This window comes from Chiroxiphia lanceolata, chromosome 7 (genome assembly GCF_009829145.1).
Source record: "Chiroxiphia lanceolata isolate bChiLan1 chromosome 7, bChiLan1.pri, whole genome shotgun sequence".
In the NCBI taxonomy this organism is placed as follows: Eukaryota; Metazoa; Chordata; class Aves; order Passeriformes; family Pipridae; genus Chiroxiphia; species Chiroxiphia lanceolata.
This window is the reverse complement of record NC_045643.1, coordinates 150453-164533: the sequence shown is the minus strand read 5'-3', so window position 1 is coordinate 164533 and position 14081 is coordinate 150453. Positions and strand designations below refer to the sequence as shown.

The following is a 14081-nucleotide window of genomic DNA, read 5'->3' as shown; positions in this document are numbered from 1 at the left end:
CCATGCTCAGGCTTAGCTCCAGGAACTCCAGTCCAGCTCTGCTGACTGTCAGCAGCTGGAACTTGGGCCCTGTGTTTAATGTCCCTTCCTCGGTGCTCATGCAGTCGGTTTTCCTTGCCAAGATTATATTTATTTTCCTTCCTAAAGGACTGCTCTAAACATCATACTTTAAAACAATATGCCTTTTTCCCCCACAGAGAACAATATGATATGCCACCGTTGAATTAATATGTCCATGAAAAGTGAATATAATCTCCCCAGTAGATCCCCTTTCCAAAAGATTTATGATTTAATGAATTTTTTATTTCTTACCGGCCCCTAATATTCAGTCATTTTACACCTAGCAGGACTCTTTCCCATGGAAGCAAGGGAAGGTAGGGGGGATCCCATCACCCTAATTCCAACTCCTTTCTTTCCTCCCTGTCCCTGGTGCGCCACTTGTCACCAATGCAGGTTTTCCTGCCATAGCATGGCTTCTGTCAAAACCTGCCCTTGCCACGTTAATGTTGCCCTGCTAGTTTGAGACTGTGCTGTGCTTGGCTGCTCCAGGCAGGATTCTGGCTCAGGGTTTGGTTTCATCCTCCTCATGGTCACACTCCAGCACGTCCTCTAATAAAGGGCAGTAATGCCAATTATGAAGCAGCAAATAACATCCATAGGTAACACCTTTATTTAGTGGAAAGGGTAAGAGGGAAATGAACTGTGAAGGAGAGAGAGCCATCTCCAGCAGTTATTAAAACAGGGGTAATATTCCTAATTGCACCACAATTGCTTTCTCTGAAAGCTCTCATCACATTGAAAATAGTAAATCGAATGCTCTGCCACCCTCTCCTCGGGGATCCTACTGGGTTGCTTGGCTTTGGGAAAGCTTACTGGGATTGACAGAAAATGCCCTACCATGCAGGTGGACAAGATCTTACACTCTTCTGCTGTTGTGTCCCCCCTCCACCCCTGGAGGTGTCCAAGGAACGACTGGACGTGGCACTCAGGGCTCTGAGCTGGATGACAAGGTGGGGATCGGGCACAGGTTGGACTCGATGGTCTTGGAGGTCTTTTCCAACCTCCGTAATTCTGTGATTCTGTCTTTGGGTGGAAAAAGCCAGAGAATGGTTAAAATGCTGGGTGGCCCAGCTGTCAGAGGCCATGTGAAGCTCGGTGTGCTTTGTGTTGTCTCCCTGAATCAGGGCTGTTCACCGTCACTTGTCGGCAGGCGAGTGCTGACGGCCCCGGGGTTGGGCAGTGCTGGAACACACGGATCTCTCCCGGCAGGGCTTTCAGCGTGTGCTGCCTCAAACCACAGGTGCTGGAGCCCGAAAATCTTCCCCTTCACTTTGGTCCTTATTGTTGTGGTGGAGAAGGTGAAAATGCAGCTTTGGAGCTGCAGTGTAGATGGAAACCAGCCCCCTGAGGGGCTTTCTGCAGTAAAAATATCATATCTCACAAACCTGGGTGGTATGGAGGAGGAGGAGGGGAAGTCCTGTACTGTGATTTCTCTTTGATTGTTTGGTTAGTGATTTAGGCTGGGCTAGGGGAAGCAGGAGCCTTATCCTAGGATGGGTCATGATTACCCTGGCAGCCTCTCCCTGCACTTCTCTTCTTTTTTACTCCACTTTTAAGAGGTCAGCTTCTTTCTGCCTCAGTTTCCCTAGCACTGGCTTTCCCACCCCCTTCCTTCAGTTTGGGGAACCTCTGGCTCGCTCCGTCCTTGCTCAGAGGAGGACACTGGTGAAGCAGCCTACGAGCACAGGTCCCTTCCCTGTGCTGCTTCAAGTGCAATGATGGGGAGGCTGCTTCTCCCTGCTCTCTTCCCTTGCTTTCCTCAGCGTGCATCTCTTCCAAAGCGGATGGGCCGGAGCTGGACAGGACACCAGCCCTGTGGCTTTCCTGATGGCTGCTGACACTGCTCTAGGCATGGTTTGGCACTAAATGACTCGATTGTTCTCCGTTGGCAGGGGAAGTGGAGCTGGGCAGTACCGCAGTCGCTGCCTGCTGGAAACTTGCTGCTCGTTTCCCTTCTGCTGTGATTTCAGAGGTGACTCCTGATGCAGTCATCTATTTATTCCTTTTGTTAGCGTGGTGGCTTGTTCCTCCATCCATCATCCAACCGATATGGTGAGGAATGTGACTGGGAGAGGACAGAGAACGAGATGTCTCGAAAGAGGGAGGAAGCAGTGCTGTGTTTTCATGCAGCAGCCCACTGGCGCAGGACTGCAGGAAGCTCTTTTTTACCTTTGTACACTTCATGGATCACAGCCTGATTTCCTCCAGGGCTCTCCCTGGCTCTGTCAGGCGATGTGGGTGTTTGCACTCCTGGCTGGAGCGTTGTCTGCGTGAGCGCGGTGCTGCTGCTGCACGCAAACCCTCTCCCGTGCGATGGGGAAACCTCTCCCTTTGTCCCGTTTGGATATTTGCTGTGTGATCGAAAAGCTCCCCCACCCAACACATATGGCACTTTGCCTTATTGGCTTTCTCTCTCACCCCCCAAAACCCATGTCTTTCAGCACTCGAAGCTGCCAACTTGCATTTTTTTATTTTTTAAACTCTCTGTTGAGTTGAGTAGGCAGGGCTGGGTGTCAACTTCCATCTGCCTCCCAGCTGGAAAGGGAAGCCTTAAGAGAAAATGAGGATGCTTTCAGCCTGCATTCCCAATGTCAACACGGAGAAGCTGTGGAGATTGTGAGAAATTACTGATTTTTTTTTTTTGTCTCCCCCCCATTAGTAAAAATTTTTGCCTTTGGAGCATAAAAGAATATATTGCTGTAGTTCAGGCCGTTAAACAAAATATGAATGTAAAACAAAGCATTAAATAATGATCTGGCTTTCAGTGCTGTGTTTTGCCCAGCACTCGGTGCCTGCTCTCCTGCTGCACCTATCTCTGAGCGTCAGAGCTCACTCTTAGGTGTGTTTATCTGCAGTGCTGAGCACAGTGGAGCCTTGACCTTATGCAGGGCCCCCCATGGTCTGGGGAAAGCAGAACCTTGTTGTGGAAAGACCTCAAGACAAACCTAATGAGGTTTGTGAACATAATTAGGTTCACTGGTGCCTTGTGAAGGCCGCCAGTCCCTCCCCATCATGTTGACACAGACTCCTGTGTAGCAGGTGAAAGCTGCAGAACTTTGCTTTCCCCATTTCCTGAATCATTAAAAGGGTTGGGTTGGAAGGGCCCTTACAGACCGTCTTGTTCCATGTCCTGCCATGGGCAGGGACACCTTCCACTAGCCCAGGTTGCTCTGAGCCCTGTCCAACCTGGCCTTGGACACTTCCAGGGATGGGGCAGCCACAGCTTCTCTGGGCAACCTCTGCCAGGGCCTCCCCACCCCCACAGGAAAAATTTCCTTCCCAATATCCCATCTAACCCTGCCCTCTGGCAGTTTGAAGCCATTCCTCCTTGTCCTAGCACTCCAGGCCCTTTAGGCACTGGAAGGGACTCTAAGGTCTCCCTGGAGCCTTTTTTTCTCCAGGCTGAACAGCCCTGGCTCTCCTATTCCAGTGAGTGATGGATCACCTGGACAGCTGCATCTACAAGAGTTGTTGGCTACAGGACTGTCTGCAGTCACATCTTTGGGGACACCTGCTTGGGTTGGCAGCAGATCCCAATTAATCATGGCAAGGCCCTCTGCTGATCTTATCTGGGGTGCCCAGCTCTGCTTGCTCTGTTCTGGGGAGGTGGTTTTGTATCATACAGGTTTGTCATGGCTGAACACCGAGCAAAATCTGCCTGTCACAATGGAAAGGGAACGGGCCCTGGCTGTCCTGTGTGAGGAACGTGCTCCCCATGAAAAGACTGCTGAAGGGAGGAACCCAGAGAGGACAGCGAGGGCTCTGCCCTTGGCAAAATGCAGGTGAGGAAAGGTTGCCAGTGACTCCTGGACACCCAGCAGCTTTGTGGTTGCAGGTGCTGGCTGGTATTTTTAGAGAGCTGTGGAAGACGTTGGACTACTTGGTGTTATTTTCTGGCACACCAGCTAAGGAGAAACTACTCCACTTGCTTTTTTGGCTGACTGACTGGAGTTCTGCTGGAGTAACTTTATTTATTTTTTTTTTCCCTAGGATTTTCAGAGCCTGATTTAGCCAAGTGCTTCGGTACAATGCTTATTTTTAAACCTAATCCTGTCGTTGTCTGAACTCATCGTGCTTCAATCCCACCAAATCCATGGACTTGGGTGAGCGCTCGGAATTTGAGCAGATGCTGAAACGCTTTGCTCACTGACAGCTGTGAAGTTTGGAGGAAGGAGAATGGGGGTCAGGAAGGGAGATGAGGTACCTTACATCACACTCTCTCCATTATGAAATGGTGGGAGACTTGTCCCTCTGTTCTCCTCGTTCCCTGGCACCCAAACCCCCGGCAGTGTGTGAGCCAGAGGATGGGATGGTCCTGGTGGCTTCTGTGGCCGTGCTGCAGGGTGGCACTTAGAGCCTGTGGCAGCCCAGATCTCGGTGGGGACAGAGGCACCACCAAAGGCCCACCAGCTCAGGCCTCTCCTCAGCATGTCTCTGTGCCACGGGCTCCCCAGGACACCCCAGTGCGGTGCCAGCTGGGAGCTCTCGGGGGTCTCTGGGGATGCGTGGGACTGAGCTGGGAGGAGCACCAGGCATGCTTGGAGCTGCAGGAGTGCAATAGCTACAGCTTAATCTTCTCTTTCCTGGCAGAAAAGCTGAAGCTGATTGTGCTGTCACTTCTGCAAGTGTAAATGCGATGTATTTGATTCTGTTCTTTGATGGGGGCAGAATTAAGGAATTGTGAGCTGAGAAACAGAGTACATTTAAAATATCAATGTCTTTTTTCTCCCAGAATTAAGACTGCTCTGCTTGCAGCTGGGAGTCCTTTTAACCTGCACCCTCACTCTTTTTACATGGGTCTCTTCCACCACAGAGTAAAATGTCTTGTTTTGCTGCATTCCTGACTTGGTTTAAGCTTGATAGCTTGTGCTGGGCATTTCTGTGGGAAAACGTGTTCTCTTTTTAAGCACACGTTTTTCAGCAGGTTTAATCATAGGATGGTTTGGGTTGGAAGGGACTTCAAAGATCATCTGGTTTGCTGCCCAGGTTGCTCCAAGCCCCATCTAACTTGGCCTTGGACACTTCCGGGGATGGGGCAGCCACAGCTTCTCTGGGCACCCTGTGCCAGGGCCTCCCCACCCTGACAGAGAAGGATTATTTTCTAATATCTAATTTAAACCTACTCTCTTTCAGTTTGAAGCCTTTCCCCTTGTCCTGTTTGTTGCCTGGGGAAATAGGATTAAGCATTTTTGGGGAAACAAAATACACGCTTTCTGGGGGTGTTGAAGCCCCCAGGTTGCAAGGGCTAAAATTTAGCCCTATATCTTCCAAAAAGCAGTGGTTGAAACGTGTTAGCTAAGCTGTATCCCCTGGCTGGGCAGTGGCTCAGCAGTGCCAAGGTGATTTAGGCTCTGGGAACTCTACATGTTGGTGTGGGCTCCAGCAGCAGGGTTTGGGCAGGGTGACCCTGCTCCAGGTCACCTGGTGTTTTCAGAGCAGCCTGGAGGGACGTGCAGATCCAGGAATCAGCAGGTCGGCAGGTTGATAGTCCTCTAATCCCAGCATCTTCTCTGGGATGAAGGACAGACAGACCAACCCCCTTCCCTCCCATGGGCTGTGTTACCCCCCTGCCTCCCCTGTGCTCAGCAGCAGTGTGAAGGAAGGGATTTTCAGTTTTAGTCAGTGACTCTCTGGCCTCTTGTCACTTTTCCTTGGCATTAGTTTTCCTTGGCATTAGTTTTTCTTGCCTTTGGGGAGGGAGCAGAGGTGAGGATCTGCTGCCTCCCCTTGCCTGGTCTGCTCAGTATTTACAGTGGCAAGGGGAAAACAAATCAAACCAGAAACCTGCTTTTCTTTTTTTTTTTTCTCTTATATATTTTCTCTCCACTCTGTCCTTCTCTTTTTCTCAGCTTTTTCACTTTTTTTTTCCTCTCACCCTTTCCTCTATTTTCTTTTCCTCCTTCTTTTCTCCCCTTCTCTCTTCATTCATCTTCCCCCTTTTTAACTCTGGGGTTCTTTTCCTCCCCTTCTCTCCCCTCCCACCCCTTTTCTCCCCTTCTTTCTTTTCTCCTCTTCTTCCTTTTCTACCTTTTCTGCCCTCCTCTCTTCCATCATCTTTTCCCCTTCCCCCCTTTTTCCTCAGTATTTCGCCACTCCTTTCTCTCTCTTCTCTTTCTTTCTCTTTTTCTCTTTCTTTCTCTTTTTCTCTTCTCTTTTTCTCTTTCTTTCTCTCTTTCTTTCTCTCTCTCTCTTTCTCTCTCTTTCTCTCTCTCTCTTCTCTTTCTCTCTCTCTCTCTTTCTCTCTCTTTCTCTCTCTTCTCTCTCTCTCTCTCTTCTCTCTCTCTCTCTCTCTTTCTCTCTTTCTCTCTCTCTCTCTCTCTTTCTCTCTCTCTCTCTCTTTCTTTCTCTCTCTTTCTCTTTCTCTCTCTTTCTCTTTCTCTCTCTTTCTTTTTCTCTCTCTCTTTCTCTCTCTTTCTCTCTCTTTCTCTCTCTCTTTCTCTCTCTTTCTCTCTCTTTTCTCTCTTCTTTCTCTCTCTTTTCTCTCTCTCTCTTTACTCTCTTCTTTCTCTCTCTTTTCTCTCTCTTTCTCTCTCTTTCTCTCTCTTTCTCGCTCTCTTTCTCTCTCTTTCTCTCTCTTTCTCTCTCTTTCTCTCTCTTTCTCTCTCTTTCTCTCTCTGTCTTTCTCTCTTCCCCCCCCCCCCCTTTTCTTTCCTTTTCTTTTCGTGGCTTCTGTTTCTTTTTTTTTTCCTCGCTTCCCTCTCTCCTTTCCTCTCTCTCTTTCCCCCTCTTCTCCTCGCCTTCTCTCTCCCCCCGTCCCTCGCTGTCCGCACCCCTCGCTCCGTCCGGAGCCCTCGCACACTCGGTGCCGCGACCCTGCGGGCCCGGCTGTGTTCGGAGCACGTGCGGGTGTGTTCCGAGCCGTGCGGGTGTGTTCCGTGCCGGGTGTGTTCCGTGCGGGTGTGTTCCGAGCCGGGCCGGGTGTGTTCGGAGCCGTGCCGGGTGTGTTCGGAGCCGGGCCCGGCTGTGTTCGGAGCCGTGCCGGGTGTGTTCGGAGCCGTGCCGGGTGTGTTCCGAGCCGTGCCGGGTGTGTTCCGTGCCGGGTGTGTTCCGTGCCGGGTGTGTTCCGAGCCGGGCCGGGTGTGTTCGGAGCCGTGCCGGGTGTGTTCGGAGCCGGGCCCGGCTGTGTTCGGAGCCGTGCCGGGTGTGTTCGGAGCCGTGCCGGGTGTGTTCCGTGCCGGCGGAGCCGCCCCCGTGGGCGGTCCCCTCGGTGCGGCCATAAAGGGTGGGCGCGGGTGCCGCGCTCAGTCGCTGGGCCAGCGCTCCTCCGGCACGGGAGGTAAGAGGGGCGGCCCTGCCGAGCCCCGCACGGGATGCGGGAGGTGGTGGTGGTGGGGGGTCGCCCCGCGGGTGTCCTGGTCCCCAGCTGGTCCCCAGCCCGGCCCGGGTGTCCTGGCCGCCGCAGCCGCGCTCCCACGGTCCAAGCCCCGCAGCCTCCCCGGCTGTGTCCCGCACCCCCTCGGCTGTGTCCCGCACCCCCTGGCTGTGTCCCGCACCCCCCCGGCTGTGTCCCGCACCCCCTCGGCTGTGTCCCGCACCCCCTCGGCTGTGTCCCGCACCCCTCGGCTGTGTCCCGCACCCCCCCGGCTGTGTCCCGCACCCCCCCGGCTGTGTCCCGCATCCCCCGGCTGTGTCCCGCATCCCCCGGCTGTGTCCCGCACCCCCCCGGCTGTGTCCCGCTCCCCCCCCGGCTGTGTCCCGCATCCCCCGGCTGTGTCCCGCATCCCCCGGGTCGCACTGCATGGCGGGAGCCTCCTCTTCCCGCTCCCCACCTGCGTTCCCCGTGGCGGGAGGGTCCGGGGGACCGGCAGGAGCACCGCTCCCCGCTGGGTGCCCCCGGGTGCCCAGGTGTGACCCCGCAGCTCCATCGGACGCTGCTTTCCCCCACCGTTAGTGTTTGTTTTTCCAGCTCGGAACTGCAGAAGAGTTTTAATGTGTTGGGCTCAGTCTTGCATAGCCCCTGGAGGGCATTGGGTGTCCTTTTGTGGAGGCCACGCAGCCTGGAGAAGGGGCTGTGCTGCCCATGCTGGAGAGCCAGGCTGGTCCTTTGACGTGGGTATGGTGAAGGTGTGTGGGTGGCAACCCGCCCAGCCATCCCGACTGTTCCTGGGTTTGCCTGCACTCCTGAGCAGCTGGGAGGCAGGTCTGAGTGCAGGCAGGACCGGGCTGTGGGATACTCTGGGTGGCAGACGGGGTGCTGAGAAGTTCCCTAAATTGTTGAGGGCTTGGACACTGCCACACAGTGCTGGGCTGCCCTCTTGGGCAGGGATGCTCACGCCTGTTTCTTTTTCCCAGCCTGCAGCAAGTCCTGTGCAGGAGGTGGGATGTGGAGTGTGCTGTCCCAGGGCAGCTCTGGGTGTCTGGAGCAGGATTTCATGTGTGTCTCCTTTCCTTCGTGTCATAACTCCTGCCAGCTCCAGTGGCTGGACAGAGCACTCATGCCTGCCGGGTGAAGGGTTGATGGCCTGCAAGAGCTTTGCAGTGCTGTGGACAGAAAATGCAGCCCCAGCTGCCTTCACCAGCTTTTCCGATACTGTGCTGTCTGTAGAGAGCGCTGAAGGTATTTTTTTAGGAGCACAGAGTGGCTTTATTGAATTTGTCTAGTGGGTTCCCCCCTACACCTCCCAGCTAATCCGGGGGGGAGTCAGAGCTCGGGTTACAGCAGCTAATCCCAGACTACAGCCCCGCTGGTAGGGCTGTAATCTCAGGGTAGAGCCTCCTGCCCAGCAGGGCTCGGAGCCCGGGAGGCCGGGCGGTGTCGGGTTTTTATGGCCGCACTGGGGATGGGAAGCGCGGGCGGCCCTGGACAGATGGATGCACAGACAGATGGATGCACGTGCGTGCAGCAGCCCTACTCTTGGACAGGAGACAGGCTGGGGTTTGGGCTGAACATCGTTTGTGTTTGGTGGGGTCCCCAGCGTGGCTCTGAGTGAGCAGCTGGGCTGGTGGTGCTCCCTCTCCTTCGCTGGTGGCCGTGGTGTCCCCAGCGTGATGTAAGCCCTGGCTTCAGGGGCTTTCTGCTGCCCTGTTGGTGCCTCTCTGTCAGAATCTGACACCCCACAGCCAAGTCTGAGTTTTTTCTCCATGAGGGATGTGCTGGAGGCTTGGCAGTGGAGGGTCACAGCCCTATCTGGAGGTTTTTTTGAGCTGTGGTCCTGAGATGTGGAATGAGCCTGCTCCCCTTGTTGGACCGTGTACCTTCCCAGAATAAGTTCAGGCCCATCTGTGCTACTTCTGTGGGGTGTTATGGGGGTAGCTCGGTGTTCCTCCTGCTCTGCTTGCTTTGCTGCTCCCAAATACCAGCAGGAACTGGTGATCTGTGCCATGAAACTTGGAGTTTTCTGGCTTTTAGGGAGTTTCCTTTAGTTGCTGCAGGGTTTTGAGATACGGGGACTTGAGGATGGTGCTGCTTCTCCCTGTGTGTGGGAGGCTTGGAAAGGATTTGTGCTGGGGACACAGTGGTAGCGGTGGGACCCTGGGTGAGGTCTGGCAGGAGACCCATTCCTCTTTCCCACTGGCAGCCCTGGGATGAAGCAAGTATCCAGGGGAGCTGTGCCTGGGCTGTGCACATCCCAGCTGCCTGTACCAAAAGGATGGTACAGGCAGCTTGAGGGGGGCCTGTGTCTCTTGGGGGGGAGTATCAGCTCTTCTGCCCTGCATAAGCATGGGTTAAATGGTTCTCTGCTTTCCTGAGGTGGAGCAGGAGGATCGTCTGTCCCAGCACAGAGGGCTACCACTGTTGCAGCTCCCTCTTTAACCAGTGTTTTAGCAAAATCCGTGTTTAATTTGGTTTGAATCTCAGCTCTGTCTTTCATCAGGCCAGTAGGATGAAAGCCATAGGAAAGGTCTCCTCGTGGGGCCGATTTGGGCCTGTTTGTGGAGAGATTTGATCTCCCTTGAATGTGTGCACGGCCCCCCTCATTGTTAGTGCCACCGGCTTCCCCTCTGCTGGGACAATAGTGCCTCGAGTCCTATCTCCCCCCTTATCTCTCTTCTCTTCCTAGCCTGTATCCCTGGCAGGCAGGGAGGGCGGGACCTTTGGGAAGAGCCAATTATGCAGATGGAGGAGCGAGAGGTGCTGTGTCAACCAACATCCCTTTTCTGGGAGAGGGAACAAGAAGAGGGAGCCTGTCCCAGATCTTCCCTGCTCGCTCTCCCCTCCATGCTCCTGTAAGCCCCACCAGGAGGTGGTGTGGTGGGATCACGGATGTTCAGAGATCCCTGTTGCTCTCTGGCCCCTCGGTCATGCTGGGGCAGCATCAGTGGGTACCTCACCTTGCTGGGGCTGCGGGTGCAGGAAGAGCAAGGTGACCATTGTTTGGGATGCTGGAAGCGTCCATGGTGGAGGCTGTGGGTGCGCTGGCTGACCTGATCCTCCACCTCAAGTGAAGCCATGAGGGATCAAGGTGGGATCCATCCTTTGTAAACCCACCTCTCCATCTTTACTTCGGTGTGCTCCAAGCCAGAGCCTGCAGACAGGGCACTCCAAAGCTTGCTTGACTGGAGCATGGTGGTCACGGGCCCTGTGAGGTGGGAGGGTCCCAGTGGCAGGGACAGCATTTTTTAAGCTGCTCCAAAAGCACAAGAGCAATTAGGAGCCCTGCTTTAGATTTTGCCTAAACCATGAGAGTCTGCTGGGTCCCTTCCTTCTGCTGGTGAGTAAGTTAACAAGGAACCTCTTGCTTTCCACTGCAGGTAGAAGAAAGCGCAAAAAAGGCAAGGAAAGTAGATGTAGAAAAGCAAAAGGGTGGGGAAGAGGCAGTTGTGGAGCCAACTGTGATGGGGGAGTGTCTTTAAATCAAAGCACTCTTTTAAAAAGAAAACTTAAACCCAGCAGATCTACTCAGCAGTCAAGTTCTGACTTTTTTTTCTTTTCTCAAAGCTACGTAATAATCATTAAATGCAGGGGATACTTGGTAAAATAGAACTCAAGAGAAGGGGGGAGGATGGAGCAGAATTTAAATTTAAAATTGGATAGAGATACAAAGCCCCTTAGTTTGCCATTTCGTCTTAATGCGGCTGGAGCTGGGCTTGACAAGATGCTGCCCAGAGCCTGTGGTAAATGTTTTATGGTACCGTGTATCAGCCAGATCAATTCTACTACGCTTGAGGGAGTGCAGATAAAATGGCTTAAAGATTCCCCTGCTGAAAGCGATAGTATCATCATTTATGCTGCAGAAGACAGATTTAGTCGCCTGACATTTATTTGGCCACGGTGTACTTTGCGGATTTCACACCCGGGGACCATAGCCAACCTGATGATGTCAGATGTGAGCTGCAAGAAAAGGAAAAAAGAAAGAAAAAGACACCAAAAAAAAAAAAAAATAGCACTGTTCCTCTTCGGTCAACCCGGATGAGTTTTGTGAAGTGTCTTGGTTGTTTTGCTCCACAGAGCTCTTTACTGGACAAGAGTAGGATGTTACTGAAATGGTCCGTCCTGCGCGTGCTTTGCGGTACGAAATGGCGGCAGAAATACCTCTTAACTTATGTGATTTCTTTCAATCCTGTCTGGCCTGTAGGTCACTCGAACTCCAAACTGAGCGAACATGAGCGCGCTTGATTTGACATCCATCCTTGATTTCCTGGAAACAGCCAACCTGACGGAGATCAACTGGACGTGCAGCAACGGCGACTGCATCACGGTGGATGCGACAACATGCCCTGGCACGCTCAACAAAAGCGCCCTGCTCTACACCCTGTCCTTCTTCTACATTTTCATCTTTGTCATAGGGCTGGTGGCCAACTCGGTTGTGGTGTGGGTCAACCTCCAAGCCAAAATGACTGGCTATGAAACCCACCTCTACATCTTCAATTTGGCCATCGCCGATCTGTGCGTCGTCATCACCCTCCCTGTGTGGGTCGTCTCCCTCGTCCAGCATAACCAGTGGCACATGGGGGAAATCACGTGCAAGATAACTCACCTTATATTTTCCATCAACTTGTACAGCAGCATCTTCTTCCTGGCTTGCATGAGTGTGGACCGCTACCTGTCTGTGGCCTATTTCACCAACTCCAGCAATCGCAAGAAGAAGATAATCCGTCGCTGCATCTGCATCCTGGTGTGGCTCCTGGCCTTCTCCGCATCCCTCCCAGACACCTATTACCTCAAGACGGTCTCTTCCAGCAATGAAACCTACTGCCGCCCCGTCTATCCGGAGGAGAGCTTCAAAGAGTGGCTGATTGGCATGGAGCTCATCTCTGTCGTGCTGGGATTCCTTATCCCCTTTCCCATCATTGCTGTCTTTTATTTCCTCCTTGCCAAGACCATCTCTGCCTCCAGTGACCAAGAGCGGAAGAGCAACGGGAAGATCATCTTCTCCTACGTGGTGGTGTTTCTCGTCTGCTGGCTGCCCTACCACGTGGCTGTCCTGCTTGACATCTTCTACAGCCTTCATTTCATCCCCTTCAGCTGTCACATGGAGAACTTCCTGTACGCCACTCTCCACATCACTCAGTGTTTCTCTCTAGTCCATTGCTGCGTCAACCCCATCCTGTACAGCTTCATCAACCGCAACTACCGATACGAGCTCATGAAAGCCTTTATTTTCAAGTACTCTGCCAAAACAGGTCTCACTAAGCTCATCGACGCTTCCAGGGTGTCGGAAGCAGAATACTCTGCTCTGGAGCAAAATGCCAAATGACTGCAGCCCCATGAAGAAACCTCCCTGACTCTCTGACCTGGTGTTTCCTTGTGTGTTGTGGTTTGTTGTTTATTTTTTAACTCCCTCCTTCCCATGTGCTTGTTATGAACGGGGCATGAATTCCAGCCTACAAAAGAGAGAGCAAAGTGTAATTTAAGAGTAGAATCAGTTACAAAGTGGAAGTGGTACCAAAACTGAAACCTTTCCTCCTCCTAGCCCAGTCTGGACTTCTCAACAACGCTATGCAAATGGAAATGACTTCCTAGCAGACAAAGCCATTGTGTACCACAAATAACACACATTTCCAGGATAAGCTTTTCCTTCCACGTGTAGATTCCCTCTTGTCTCCCTGTATGTGTTTTTATATATAGTGTGTTGTATTTAAAAGCTCGAGACTTTATTTTCTGGCTCTTGGTGTACCTTATACAATTGTATTTGAAAGTTAAATATATTTTTATCATGTATTTGAAGTATATTGCTGATGAGTGTATCCAGAGTGCTGTAGTCTGAGTGTTAGATTGCCGTTTGGTTTCAAGAGGATGCTGATAACCAGAGTGGAAATGGTCTCTTAGGTGCATCCTCCCTGGCTGACACACTTTATCGACCGTAGCTTTACGTGGTATCATACCCACATGTCTGGAGCATGAAATGTATGTAGTGTAATATAGCTGCCATCATGTTAAAATTAACAGTATTGTCAGAGTCATTAACTCCTGTGCCCCTGCTTCACCAAGCTGTGTCCTTCTGCACAGAATGAATGATCTTACTGCTGAGAGTTGTCTCTATTTGTAAGTTATTTTTTTAAAATAAAGATCTGCAAAAAAAAAAAAAGCTATGCCTGCCAGTGGTTTGACTTGCCATGCTCCTCCTCCTCAGGAAAAAAAAAGCCAAAAAGAAGAAATCCCAAGGCTACCCTCTGTCCTTTGGTGCAGGAGCAGACAGGTCAGTCGGTGTTTTCCTGGTTTTTGTTGGCAGTGGCCGGAAACCACTGATGGAGGAGTGTGAGACGGCACCGGTGTGTGGTGACTGGGGAGAGGGTGGGAGGAGCAGATCTGTGGAGGGCTGTGCTGTTGGGAAAGGTAAACCCGATGGATTTATAAGGTGAAAACCGTTGGGAGTGATGAAAAGCTGTGTTTTTCTAGCTCAGGAATAAACACGTGGAGGAAAACTACGCAAGCGTGCAGATGGAGCGGATATTTGGACTAATCCAGGTTCAGTGCTCCGTGGGTTTTACTTGTGATGGAATTGGGGGGTTAGTGGTCCTGACAGCACTAAATCCCTTTTTATCTCCTCTTCCCTTTGTTATGGTTTGCATGGGCAGGATGCAGCTGCTGTGGGACCCGTGAAGTGCAGCTTTAGGCCAGCGAAGCACTCAAGTCGTGG

General features: G+C 52.2%; 1 protein-coding gene across 3 annotated transcripts in view; it reads left to right on the top strand.

Moving 5' to 3' along the window:
• ACKR3 (atypical chemokine receptor 3) overlaps positions 1-13471 on the top strand; it is a 33703-nt gene extending 20232 nt beyond the window's left edge. The window contains exons 3-4 of one of the 3 annotated variants that reach the window (XM_032693391.1): positions 4051-4163; positions 11577-13471. In XM_032693391.1, coding sequence (XP_032549282.1) covers positions 11604-12698 — 1095 coding nt within the window. In that variant the 5' untranslated portion in view covers positions 4051-4163; positions 11577-11603 and the 3' untranslated portion in view covers positions 12699-13471. Of the gene's footprint in view, positions 1-4050; positions 4164-7260; positions 7337-10683; positions 10753-11576 lie in introns of those variants that run through there. The other 2 variants (XM_032693390.1, XM_032693392.1) reach the window with 2 other exon arrangements.
• Positions 13472-14081: the final 610 nt, after the last annotated feature.